The 13,453-nt window shown below is 62.2% G+C and overlaps 1 protein-coding gene across 1 annotated transcript in view; it reads right to left on the reverse strand.

The window, feature by feature from the left end:
* Positions 1-5,534: 5,534 nt before the first annotated feature.
* The window catches only part of NTSR1 (neurotensin receptor 1), a 45,621-nt gene continuing 37,702 nt past the window's right edge, over positions 5,535-13,453 (reverse strand). Inside the window, exons 2-4 of the mRNA XM_027046618.2 lie at positions 11,306-11,507; positions 7,261-7,351; positions 5,535-6,375 (exon numbers count right to left, since the gene is read on the reverse strand). Coding sequence (XP_026902419.1) covers positions 6,126-6,375; positions 7,261-7,351; positions 11,306-11,507 — 543 coding nt within the window. The 3' untranslated portion in view covers positions 5,535-6,125. The remainder of the gene's footprint in view (positions 6,376-7,260; positions 7,352-11,305; positions 11,508-13,453) is intronic.

Genomic DNA, 13,453 nt, shown 5'->3' on the forward strand with positions numbered 1-13,453 from the left:
GGCCCTGCCACAGCGCGGGGCAGCGCGCTCCCCCCTGCCAGCGGCGGCCACCCCCCGGGGGGACTAAGCGGGGACTTCACTCGGTACCGTATACTCCTTTCAAATTTTCCCTCGGAGAGTGGACCACCTTCTACCGAAGGGGAAAGGCTTTGCATCCTGAAAGTCAGCGCGCACACGGCCAGCCAGGCAGGCGGGGAGGCTGCGGCCCGATCCAGGAGCGTCTTCCACACCTCGGGCCTCTCTCCCCGGTTCCGCTCGCTCGTGCCGAGTCTTGTCCCGACAAGAGCCCGAGCCCACGCTCCGCGGACGGTAAAGAGGCAGACAGGTGGGCGTGTGGGGCGGCGCCTGGCAAGAAGCTCTTTGTCACCCAAGCAGCGAAGTGACGGGACAACACCACGGGAGTCGTCTGCCCAGCTGGAAGGCGGGCGCGGGCCGGGGCGCCAGCCGGGGGCTCCCGCGATGCCCACTGCTGCCCTTGGGGCGCCAGGTCTCTGGCGACTCCAGCGGTTCAGGATTCGGCCCGCGGTTTGCATTTTAGAGCGGGCACATCCCGTGTAGACGAGGCACGAACGCTCAGAGGGGAGCCGCGAGGTCTCCCAAGGCCCCTCCTGGGGAGCCTGTAGGGTCCGAGAAAGTGAATCACTGCCTGGGAGGCACGGGGGCGGGGGGCGCTTGGAAGGGGCAAGGCAGAGGATCATTCCCAGGGGAGCCCGAATGCTTTGGTTGGGGCCGCCGTTCCCCTCACCCCTGCAAATACGCCACACGCTCAATCGGACCCCCTTTCGTTCCCAAAGCAGATCTGCCCACCGGAAACCCCCGAGCGGAGAAGCCAGTGGCCGCAGCACTCCAGCAGTGGCCACGAGCCCTCCGAGCCGTGGCCCTGAGCGTCGGGACTGCTCAGATCACAGGAAACCGCTCATCCTGAAGGATCGATGAGGCTGACGTTTCCCTCCGAACTCCCGGTGACTAATGTGGCAGGGAGAGAATGTCATGGAATATTCAGCCAGAACCTTCTTTCGAAGGACCTGAAGGGTTTCATTCCGACACTCGGCACTGGTAGGGGTGTGCTCCACCAGCTCTGCGGGAGGCGTTGGCTCTAGCGGTTAGAAGTGCACAGACCGTGTGGCCCAGACTGTGGTGGGGACCGATCGTCCACTCTCAGAAGCCGGGAGGGGGATGGCGAAGGCAGGCGGAGCCCCGGCACCTCCGTCCCAGCCCCCTGCTTGGGGTGTCCGGGCCCCCGGTGTAGAGTATCTGTGGGTCTCGGGAGGCAGACGAGCGGAGCGCTGAGCCCTGAAGCTGCTGGGCTCGGCTGGCACGAGGCCGCAAGCCAGACGGCCCTTCCGGAGGCTTGTTCAGACTGGACAACAGGAGGCAGAGCCCTGGGGAAAGTCTTGCTTCCCGAGAGCCCGGGGAGCCCGGGAGCGCCTCAGGTCTCCAGCCAGCTTGCAGGGGCCCCTGGGCTCCCCGAGGGGACACCGGGGGTGGGGGACTTGTGCCCTCATGCCCCACCCTGAGCGCTCGTTCTGAGGAGCACCCACACCTGCCTCCCCGGTGGGTACCCCCCCATCAAACGCTGCAGGATCGTGTCGTCACAGGAAGGCTCACAGACCGTCCTGGGTGCGTTCACCTGGCTCCAGGCCTGCCGTGTGTGTGTGTGTGTGTGTGTGTGTGTGTGTTTCCGTCTGCTCCCCCTTCTGCTCAGCGGGGGTTTGCTGAGCCGTGCGGGGGTGGGGGTGGCACAGATCTGGGAGGTCTGTCATTCTGGGGGTCCACCTTGTGTGTCTGTGAAGTTCCTGCCCCTGGCCCCTGTCTCCTCTCCGCAGGGGTCCTGCCCCCACACCTGGTGAGGAAGGCGGACGTTTGCTTATTCGTTCATTAGATTTTCTTTAATGTTCATTTTTGAGAGAGACAGAGCATGAGCAGGGGAGGGGCAGAGAGAGAGACGGAAACAGAGAATCTGATGCAGGCTCCAGGCTCCGAGCTGTCAGCACAGAGCCCGACGCGGGGCTCAAACCCATGAACCGTGAGATCATGACCTGAGCCGAAGTCGATGCTTAACTGACTGAGCCCCCAGGTGCCCATCGATTTTCTGGGTGATAAGTCCCAGCGTCCGTGGGCAAAGATGAGCGAATTACGGCAGAGGGCTGGCTGGCCGAATGGCTCTCAAATCCAGCAGCTGGAGTTTGAATTTGTCATTCCATCACAAGTGACAGCCCCAGGGTCTCTGGTTCAACACCCACCGGGAACAAGAGGGCAAGAACCCTGCGGGGGGATGAGCACCAGACTCCACCGGCCCCCCCCAACCCTGAGCCAGCAGGGAGAGTGAGGCCCGGGCCCTGTCCCACCGCAGCTCCCCGAGGGGCCCCACCAGGGTGGGCAGGGGCTGAGTGGAGGCTCTGGCCCTGGCCATGGCTGGCCATGCCCTGGGGGGCTACAGAGAGCAGGACAAGCCCCCCCCCCATATCTCTTCATCCCCAAGGGGGCGGGGAAGGTAGGGGCCCGGAGGCCCAGGCGGCCAGTGGTCTGTGCCTCCTGAGCTGGGCTGAGACCGGTGACCTCTCTGAGCTGCAGGAGGAGCCCCCGTGGGGCCAGGGGCCGGTGCCCTCGCGTGTGTGTGCTTGCACGTGTGTGTACATGAGCGTGCATGCGTTGGGGCTGGCCTCCCCTTGTCCTCGTGTCTCCACACGGCCATTTCTTTTAGACGTTCAGCCTGGACGTGGTTTCCATGGAGTTCTGACATGGATTCAAATTCAAACCGGGATTCAAATCGTCGTCACGGGCAGCAGGAGGGGGAGGGCGGGGCCGGGAGCTTTCCCTGCACTCGGGATCCAGGAGCAGGCCTGGGCCTGTGGTTTTTTTCCTCCTTCCTTCAAGGGTATTTTAAAATGTATGGAATTCTCTCCCAAGCCCTCCTCCCATTGCCTGGCGGTGCGACCAGAGATGCCTCTAGTAGAACCTGGAGGGAGGATTCCTCCCTATGCATGTGCTGGAATAGGGATCCAGGCTCAGGAACTTGCAGGAGGGGCTTGTCCAGAGCGCTGGCCTCCCAGGGCAGTGGCACTGAAGTGTGGTTAGGGTTCCAGACTGCCTTCCCACTGACCCCAAAGTTTTGTCTCCTTGACTGGCCTGAAATTCCACCATTAGAGTTTTATTCCTTTGGATATTCTCGTAAAATGTCAGTGCACCTATTGGAGCTTGCCAGTGAGTCTCTCACATCTGGGAGTGAAGGGGTGTCCTGAGCCATCCCTGCCGGGAGGGTGGGACACTCATGAGGAGAGGCAAGGGAGTGTTTGGAGCCTCACCCCTCACCCCTGTGCCAATCAGAAGGGAGCCGCGAGTCAGCTGGAGGCAGCAGGTGAACAAAGGACTGCAGGGAGGGCACGTGGCCCGGATTCTGGCGCTTCTGCACAGGCTGTTGAAGGGGCAGGTCCCCCTCCCCGCGCCCCCACCTTTCCAGGAGCTTCCGCTCAAGCACACGGGGCAGGCTGGGGCCTGGGAGGCTGGCATCTATGGGCTTGTGGTGTTTCCCTGCAGCCGGGAAAGACGCTGTCCCTCCCGCCCCCAGGCTGGACACCTCGGGGACGCTGCCCATGAGGGACGAAGGTGTAGCAGGAGAAGCCGAAAGACGACGAGGGGTCGGCTGTGCCAGAGGTCAGGGTCAGTGCTTGTCCCCATCCCCAGGCGTCCCTCACCTGCCGACCCCTGGGGAGAAGCTCACTGGCTTCCCCGTTTTCTAGGCCGGCCCCAGGGGCCGCGGAGACCCGAGTCTGACACTCACTGACCCTGCACCCCTGTCACGAGGCCGCCTCTGTGCTCAGCCCGCGGACGAGGAAAACGGACACACGGAGGGCAGCGTGCTGGCCGCACCCCCAGGTGGACCCAGGTCTCCCCGACTCCAGGCCTCAAGGCAGCCCCGTGGCTTATGGGGTCTTCTGCGCAAGCTCCTCCTGCTGCTGTTCCTTGCTCTGGTGGCAGCAGGACCCGAGCTGGGGGATCCCGGCCCCCAGTGCCCCCAGCCTTTGGGAGACACCACCAGAGCCCACACGGTTTTGGTCAGAGGGCCCCAGTGGAGGGTTGTCCCCCGAGTCAGGAAACGCCCGGTGAACAAACGAATGAGGGGATGAACAGATGTGGGCCCACAGGCCCCTGGACATAAGAGTCCCAGCCACGGGGGCCACGGTCTCCTTTATTGAGAGGCTCGGGGGCTTTGTTCTTGCCGATTACATCACGGGGGCGGGGGCGGGGTGGGGGGCGCTTGAGCCGTCGGCGGGGTTTTGCATCACTGCTGACCAGTCACACCGGACACTGTTCTCTGAGACCAGCTTCGGGAGCTCCAGTGTGACGTGGCCAGGAGCTGACTCCACGGGGCTGGACGGCACGGGGAGGGGGGCCTGGCTGCGCGGCTGCGTCTCTACCTGCACGAAGTGCGCACACGGGAAGGCGGGGCCCATGAGAGTCGGACAGACTTGGGGCTGCGCACGGACCCCGCCCCCGCTGCGACTCGGAGGCTGCGGGGTGGTGGTGGGGGGGGGGCCCACCTGCGTTGACTCCGCCCCCACCCCGGGGAACCGTCCCTTCTGTCCATCCTGGGCTGGACCCGCCGAGACGGTCGCGTGAGTCCCGGCGAGAGGGAGGAACGGCCCCACCCATTTGTCAGGCGGCTGAGCCCGGGCGCGAGGACCCGTGCCCGAGGCGCGGAGCGCCAGCGAGGGTCCAGGCCCTTGTCCTGATGCCCACCGCCAGGGCCCAGCCGCCCTGCTCACCCGCCCAGAGCAGACGCTGTGTGCCAGGTCTGGGCTGGCCTTGGCCCCTGCGTGGGTGGCCCCTGGGTCACGGGGCTGGCTGTGGGCTGACCTCCTCCCCCTGCCCCCCTGGAGCTGTCCCTGGTGAACGGAGAAGGACCCCGTGGGGTTTAAGCAGGACACGGTTCGTAGTGGGGCACCCATCGACATCCTCCCATCCACCTTGTCATTTTCGTGGGTGGGACATCGAGCCCTGGTCACCCAGGACAGGGACCAGGCCTCCTGAGTCCCGAGTCAGGGCTGTTCCCAGCCGTCGGCCGGCCCGACGGTCTCCCTTCAGGCCAAATATGCTCCTGAGCCCAGGGAGAACCTGGGCTTTTAAAAAGCCCGTACCTCTCTTTCCAGGCCCTTCTGCCACTGTCTCCTTTGGCTCGGGGGACCTTCTAGGGCCAAGGCCGGGACCAGGCCACCCTGCCTGGAGACCGGCTCTTCCAGACCAAGGAGGCGCCTGCCCCTCTGGGTCCCCGGAGCCGGGGCTGCTGCCGGCTGGCTGTGACGGATGACGCTGGCCGGCGGTCTGGCTGTACTCACGACTCCCCGTCCTCACCTGTGGCCGAGTCCCCAGAACTGGCGTCTCTCTGGGACCCGGCCAGCTGCCCTCCACTCCAGGGAGCTGACCCCGAAGCAGCTCAGAGCTGGGCAGCGGGAGCTGACCCGCACAGCGGACAAGAGCCCGCGGGGACGTCCCTGGCCTGGCCTGGGGCGGGGGGTGTGGAGACAAGACTCCGCCAAGCCAAGAGGACTTCCAGGGCAGCCCCCCAGCAGCTGGCATCCCTGTGGAGCCCGCTGCTTTGGCGAGGAGGCGGGAGAGGAGGGGGAGGCCCGGGTCCGGCCGATGCCCGGCACCCCGACCCCCGGGTGGTCTGTGGGGACACAGGGAAGCTTCCCGGGAGTCGCCCTTGGAGGGGGGCCGTCTGGCTGCCTGCTGTACCAGAGGAGGGTAGGGGTCCTCTCCTCGCTCCCCTGGGGCGCCAGGACCTCGGCCGGCCTCTTCCCACCCCCCCACCCCCCCAGAGGCACTGCCGCCCCCAACGCCCGCCTGGCCCGACCCTGCCTTTCATTTCTGTCCACCCTCAACACACAGCCGTCTGGGAACAAAGAAGTCTGCCTTTCACCCAGCACTAATTTGTCCTCATTAAAGGCCCTTTCTGGATCCGGGAGAGGAACAATCTCTCCGTGGCGTTCAAAGAGGAGAGGAGGGAGGGGTGGGGCGGGCTGGGGGAGAAGCTGAAAGAAGTGGGGCCCCGGGCCTCGCCGGACCCCTCCGCCGCCCCAGGGGTGGGGGTGGGGGGGGCTGCCGAGCGGCGGGGCCCCACCCGCCTAGTACAGTGTTTCCCGGGTGACGTTGCTGGAGAACGTGTGGTTGCTGGACACACTGTTGGTCCTCCTGGAGAAGGCTGGCCTCTTCCTCCTGCGCCCCCACAGGGGACAGAGGCAGGCCAGGGTGGACAGGAAGGCCTGGCGGAAGTTGGCGGAGACCAGGTTGTACAGGATGGGGTTGATGGCGGAGCTGATGTAGAAGAGGGCGTTGGTCAGCATGTAGAAATAGTGGTAAAAGTCGTAGAGGAACCTGGAAGGGAGGGGCGAGGGCCAGGCGCTCAGACCCCGCGGCCCCCACGCGGGGGTGGGGCCTGGCAGCCCCCCCCCCCCCCCCCCCCCCCCCCCGGCCGGCAGGAGCGCGGGCTCGGGCGGTGGCTTGGGACAAACGTTTAGGAAACGCCTTGTAAATTTTTGACCCGGGACATTCCGTGGTAAGTTCCAGGACTCCGGCTTGTCTCGAGAAGCCGGACGTCGTGGCCACACCCCCCACTGAGCTGGGCTGGGGCCGTCCCCCCTGGGGGGTGCGCCCGACCCGCCTCCAGCGCTCCCCGCGACACACCTGCCCTTCCGCTGGCTGGCGGGGTCCCAGCACAGCTGGGCTGCGGGGCTCGGCCGCGCCCTGGCCTCAACCCAACAGCCAGGGAGGGAACCCCTTCCCGGCCTCCTGGGCGGCAGTGTACCTCGCCCTCAGGGGAAGGCGTTCTGGAAGCTTCTACACGGCCCCCCGGGACTCCTCCACCAGATCTTCCTTCTGCTGGTTTTGCCGTGCGTCCCGTGGGTGTGGCTCCCCCTGAGTCCCAGGGGTGCTCTTGGCAGCTCCGCCGGCCTGCGGTGGCCCAGCCCCCTCCCACATCCAGCAGGGCCGGCCCTTCCTTGTCTCTGCCTAGATCTCTCAACTTGTCTCGTGCCCGCTCGCTCAGGGTCGGCTTTCCTTCTCTGCGGCTACCTGCTCCTGGGCACCTGTCCCTCTGTGAGCTTTGTCCTTCCTCCGGCCCGGTCACAGGCACACCAAGGACGTGTGGGGACGTGACCCGCACCCTTGCCCTGAGCTGCTCTGCTCAGCGCCCTCCCCCCCCATGCCCACCTGCTGTGGGAGCTTCTCCCAGCCAGAGCCCCACCCCCTCCTGGTACTCACGGGGTCCACTGCGTGTCTGAAATGTAGCAGAACATGAGACGCCGGACGTGGTAGGGCAGCCAGCAGACCACGAAGGCGATGACCACTGCCCCTGAGACACAGAGAGACGTGGGTCTCCGTGGGGTGAAGGGCCGTGTCCTGTTATGTGTGCAGGAGACCTAACACTTGTAAAAGTGCAGACTCAGGGCAAGCTGTCTCGGCATCCTGACGACATTTTGTTTTGGAGAAACAGGAAAACCCATCTTAAGATTCACGTGGAGTCTCGAGGGACCCCAGAAACGGTCTTGGGGAAGAACAAAGATGGGGGGCTTTCGCGTCCTGACTTCAAAACCTACCATGAACCCACAGTAATGAAAACAGTGTGACACTGGCTTAAAGACACACATGGAGACCATGGGATAGAAAGAGCCAGAAACCAGCCTCACGGATGTGGTCAAATGACTCCCTATGGGGCTGCCAGGACAGGACCGTTGAGGGGATGGTCTCTCCAACAAACGGTGTCAGGGAAACGGGCAGCCACACGCAGAAGACCCCTACCTCACACCCTATACACGGTTAGCTGAAAGTGGATCAAAGACCTGAAGGTAGTAAGAACGATGAGTCCCAAGATCTTAGGAGAAGCGGAGGGCGCAAACATGACGATGTTTAATCTGGCAGGGATTTCTTGGATATGGGATCAAAGGACACAGTCAACAGGATGAAAAGGTAACACACAGAATGGGAGAAGGTATTTACCTAGCATATCTGCTCACGGATTAATATCCAGCATACTCAGAGAGCTAAACTTCAACAGCAAAAATCAAACCACCTGATTAAACATTTAAAAATGGGCAAAGGGCTTCAGTAGACATTTCTCCAAAGAAGACACACAGATGGTTAATCGGCACATGAAAAACTGCTCAACATCACTCATCATGAGGGAAACGCAGTCCCAAACTATAGTCAGATCCCAGCATGCCCAGGATGGCTACTATTAAAGAAAAAAGCCCTCAGAAAATAGTGATTTTTGGTGAGGATGTGGAGAAATTAGAACCCGTCTGCGCTGTTGGCGGGAACGTCAAATGGCATGCCTACTTTGGGACACAGCATGGCAATTCTTCAAGACATTAAAAACAGAAGTACCCCAGGACCCAGCAATTCTACTCCTGAGGGTGTTCCCCAAAGAACCGAAATCAGGGCCCCGAGCAGACGTTTGTACACCAGCAGCACCACTTACAATGGCCACAAGGTGGGGCAACCCGAGGGTCCACCAACAGATGATGGAACATTACTCCGCCTTAAGAAGAGGGAAGTCCACCTGGTGCCACAGCCTGAGCCTTAAGGACGTTGTGCTCAGGGCAGTAAGTCAGACACCAAAACACAATGATTCCACTCCCATGGGGCCCCGAGAGTAGTCAAATTCAGAGACAGAGAGGAGGTGGCAGTTGTCAGGGGCTGGGGGAAGGGGGTGGGTGGGGGCAGAGTCTCGGTTTGTAAGATGGACACATTCTGGAGATGGATGGTGGTGATGGCCACACAGCATCATGGATGTACGAAATATCACCGAGCGGACACTTAGAAATGGTCGGGACGGTAAATCGTATGCTATGTGTGTTTTACTGTAATTAAAAAGGGAGCGACAGAAAAGCCAACCTCTAGGGCAAACCCGGGGCTGGCTGGCCCGGTGCAGAGAGGAGCGCGGTCCCCGAGACAGCACATCCCCATCCTGGGACTTGGGCGCAACTTCAGGAGGTGCTCGGTTTGGGGCCCCGGAGACCCGGGCCTGGGGGAGGCCCCCCGAGGGGAGGGCTGTCCTGCTGGCAGCAGTAGGAAAAGCGTTGGTGGCAGGGGCTATTCCGGGAAGCCCGACCCCGACAGGGCGGAAGCAAATGCTGGGACCCTGACCACTGGACACAGCGTGCTGCTCACTGGACGCGAGGCGACTGTGAGCTGAGTAACTCTCTCATCGATAATATTGTGATGATCAGTGCTGAAAGGGCAATACTCTGGAAATACTAAACCTAATCAATTACTAACATTAATTTCATCTGTGTCTTTTTGCTTTTTAAACATGTTGCCGCATCTCAGTGGTCACTAGACCGTTTAACATTTAACCGTCATATATTATGACACTCTGGACCTCTTTCTTCTAAGAACCAGGGGCTGCTGAGGGACAGAGGCCCAGAGGCCTGTCTGCTGGGGTGAGGGTGACAGCAATTGGGAAGGCTGCTGGGCTGGGGGGAGGCACAGGTAGGTGGTCAGGGTGGGGGGCTGGGTCGGGTGGGGCTGCCTTCAGCAGAGCAGGGCGGGGGAGGCGGGTGTTTGAAGAAAGAACTCTCCGCAAGGAGGCCACCTCTGGGCACAGGAGACACCCTCATGGCGTCCCACACACGGAGCCCCACACCCACATGAGCATAAGCTCCACCCAGGGCTCTCCTGTGATGGGGGCTGGCTTGGGACCTTTGTAGGGGTTGGTCTTCAGGATTCCTTATTGGAATGTGGGTCACTGTGCAGGGGGGCTGCTCTTCAGGCCTCTTTGCCTGGCACCTGACGGCACGTGATAACCCCACCTCTGCTGCTCGATGACTGTGTGAGCGAGCTGCCTGACCCAGAGACATGCTCAGGGACTGAGTGAATTGAATTGGCGAGTGGATGAGTGATCAGACAGATGGGTGGACAGATGGAGGGATGGATGTGTGGATGGCTGGAGGGACAGGTGGACGGATGGGTGGGTGGGTGGGTGGACAGATGGGTGGACAGCTGGGTGGACGGGTGGGTGGGTGGATGGATGGATGGATGTGTAGATGGATGGAGGGATGGATGGGTGGGTGGATGGATGGACGGATGAACATGTGGATGGCTGGAGGGATGGATGGGTGGATGGATGGGTGGGTGGGGGGATGGATGGATGTGTGGATGGCTGGAGGGATGGGTGGACGGATGGGTGGGTGGGTGGGTGGACACGTAGGTGGGTGGGTGGGTGGATGGATGGATGGATGGATGGATGTGTAGATGGATGGAGGGATGGATGGTGGGTGGATGGATGGACGGATGAACGTGTGGATGGCTGGAGGGATGGATGGGTGGATGGATGGGTGGGTGGGGGGATGGATGGATGGATGGATGGATGGATGGATGGATGGATGTGTGGATGGATGTGTGGATGGATGGATGGATGGATGGATGGATGGATGGATGGATGGACAGATGGACGGATGTGTGGATGGATGGAGGGATGAATGGGTGGGTGGGTGAACGGATGGACGGATGAATGTGTGGATGGCTGGAGGGATGGGTGGGTGGGAGGATGGATGGATGGAAGGATGGATGGGTGGGTGGATGGACGGACGGATGAACGTGTGGATGACTGGAGGGATGGATGGGTGGGTAGATGGGTGGGTGGGGGGATGGATGGGTGGGGGGATGGATAGATGGATGGATGGATGGATAGATGGATGGAGGGATGGATAGATGGATGGAGGGATGGATGCGTGGGTGGGTGAATGGATGGACGGATGAACGTGTGGATGGCTGGAGGGACGGATGGGTGGGGGGATGGATGGATGGATGGATGGATGGGTGGATGGACGGATGTGTGGATGGATGGAGGGATGGATGGGTGGGTGGGTGGACAGATGGACGGATGAACGTGTGGATGGCTGGAGGGATGGATGGGTGGATGGATGGGTGGATGGATGGGTGAGTGGGGGGATGGATGGGTGGGGGGATGGATGGATTAATGGATGGAAGAATGGATGGATGGATGAATGTGTGGATGGATGGAGGGATGGATGGGTGAACGGATGGGTAGACGGATGGAGGGATGGATGGATGTGTGGATGGATGTGTGGATGGCTGGAGGGATGGGTGGACGGACAGATGAATAGGTAGAGGAGTGGAGTTAAGAGCACCAACCCCTGGCTGGGGCTGACCCTTGAGTCTCAGCTCGGACTGCTCCGTTTCCCGGGTCTTAAACTTTGCCCTGTCTGGCAGTGTGAGGCTCACAGCTCTGCCAGCCCCTTGCCGCCACCCGGCCCACCCCCCAGAGGGCCCGGCAGTTACGTACGTAAGACCCGAACGCCGTGCCGCAGGGCCTGGACCCTGCCAGGCTCGATGGACATGTTGAATGAGCTCTGTTGGTCCCCAACTGCGCACACCTGGCCCTGCTCAGATGCCTGGCTGACCATGATGGTCAGCTTGTTGGCGATGATGGTATTCAGGACGGAGATGACCACCATGGGGAACACGAAGGACATGAAGGTGTTAACCTGCAGGGACAGAGCAGGACAGCCATCAGGCTGGCGTGCAGGGGACGCTGCCCTGGTGCCTGTCCCTCCGGCTGGGGGTCTGAGGCCCGGAGTATGGAAGGTGCTTGGTCTTTTGCGTCAGACTTGTAGACATACCCCCCGCTTCCTGCCCGTTTCCCACCCACTCCTGGCTCAGAGAGCGGTCACGGAGTCTTTGCCATCTCAGGGAGCCACTCTGCATGGGGTTCAGCCTGTAGACAGTGTGGTGTGCCCTGGCCGCGGTGAAAGGCTGGGGCTCTCTGTTTCCAGCTCTGGACACGACATGTCATGGGTATATCCCTGAGCATGGCACTGCCCCTCCAGGAAGGCTGAGCCCAGCCTGTCACCCTGGATGCAGACAGCTCACGTCTGGACAGAAATGGAACGCCCTTCCCCTGCCCGCCCCCCCCCCCCCCCCCCGCCTCTCCACGCATGAAAAGTGCTTCTTACTGGCCCCTCTAACTTCCGTGTCCTTTGCACTTGGGGAAATTGAGCCACAGACTGGGGCTGGACCTGTACAAGCCCGAGTCTGGCCTTGCCGGGACACCAGGCTGAGATGGACATTCGCAGCCACCTCGCAGGGGTGGCCCTGGTGGGCGGCGGGGAACGGGTCTCCCATGGAGCTGGACCTAACGCGGCCACCGCCTCCCAGGGCAGCAGCCTCGAGCGGTATAAATCCACGTGTGGCTTTTTATTCTTCCTGAGCGCTCCTGTTGTCTGACGTCCCTTGCTCCTCCACGTGGCCTCGCCCTCAAGGTGCCACAGCGGGTCTGTCCGTGGTCGGCTGCTCCGAATGTTCGTTTTGAACTTCATGTTCAGAAAAGCTTTTGGTTGTGCCTGGCTCTGCCAGGCAGCTGCAATCCCTCTGGGGAGTTCCAGGGCGTCTGCGCCCAGGGTTCCCTGGGCCCCGGGCTGTACCCCTGCTACCTCCTAACTCAGTTTGCCCGCAGCCCTTGAGAGCAGAGCTAAGGGTCCTCCACGATACGCAGACATGGTGTCTGCACCTCTGTCCTGCTCATACAAGCAGGGGACGGGGGGACCAGTGGCCGCCAAGAAGTGCCAGAGGTTCCCAGATGGGGACGTTGGCAGGTTTGCTCCGCGGCCCTCTTGGCGGTCAGGCGTCTGTCCAGAGCGGGGCAGGCTCACACGCCTGCTCTCTTGAGGGCGCTGGCTGAGGCCTCCAGAGGCCCTGCCCACCCACACAGTGTTCCAGAACCCACCTGGGAGATGGAGAGGGCCTCCAGGAGGCGGTGGCCGGAGGAGACCTCAGTGCCATCTGAACAAAGCTCTGCTAGACTAGGGTGAACAGGCCCTCGGGAGGGCCTCTCCCACGTGCTGGCCCCAGTGCCCATCACTCACTGCCGGCCCAGGGCTCCTGACAGCCCCTCCACCAGGCACCCTTCTCCCCCACGTCCTCAGAGCTCGGGAGGCCCGAGATGGGGCCCCATCCCAACTCCCTTGGTGAGGACGCTGCTGGCGTGCGGCGGGGCAGCTCCGGGAAGGCTTCTGAGGCTCCTGCTGGGCTGCGGGCTGGGCAGGGGTGCAGGGGGACGCTGTGTCTGGGCCCAGGAGGCAAACTAATTCCCTGTGAGTCATCGCAGCCCGGTATTATTTAAACAGAACAAACGTATCCAACACAGATTTTAAATGTCAAAACATTTAAGATACCATACCTCGCTGAGCACAGGCAGTAGGGACCGCTGCCTCGGAGGGCCAGGTGGGGGCCACGGGCAGGGGCCAGGGCCCTGCCTGGTGGGTTAGGAGGTCTGGTGTGAGGCCCGCTGTGGTTCCCCTTGATCCTGAGGTCTGCAGCGAGGAGAGGGGGCCTCACCCTGCAGGCCCGCCCCGGTCAGAGGCTTGGGCCAGGCCTGACTTCCAGGGGCCGGAATGCCTCTCCTCGGCATCCCCCACCCCTGCAGCCTGGAGGT

The sequence above is a fragment of the Acinonyx jubatus genome, chromosome A3 (genome assembly GCF_027475565.1).
Source record: "Acinonyx jubatus isolate Ajub_Pintada_27869175 chromosome A3, VMU_Ajub_asm_v1.0, whole genome shotgun sequence".
NCBI classification, from domain to species: Eukaryota; Metazoa; Chordata; class Mammalia; order Carnivora; family Felidae; genus Acinonyx; species Acinonyx jubatus.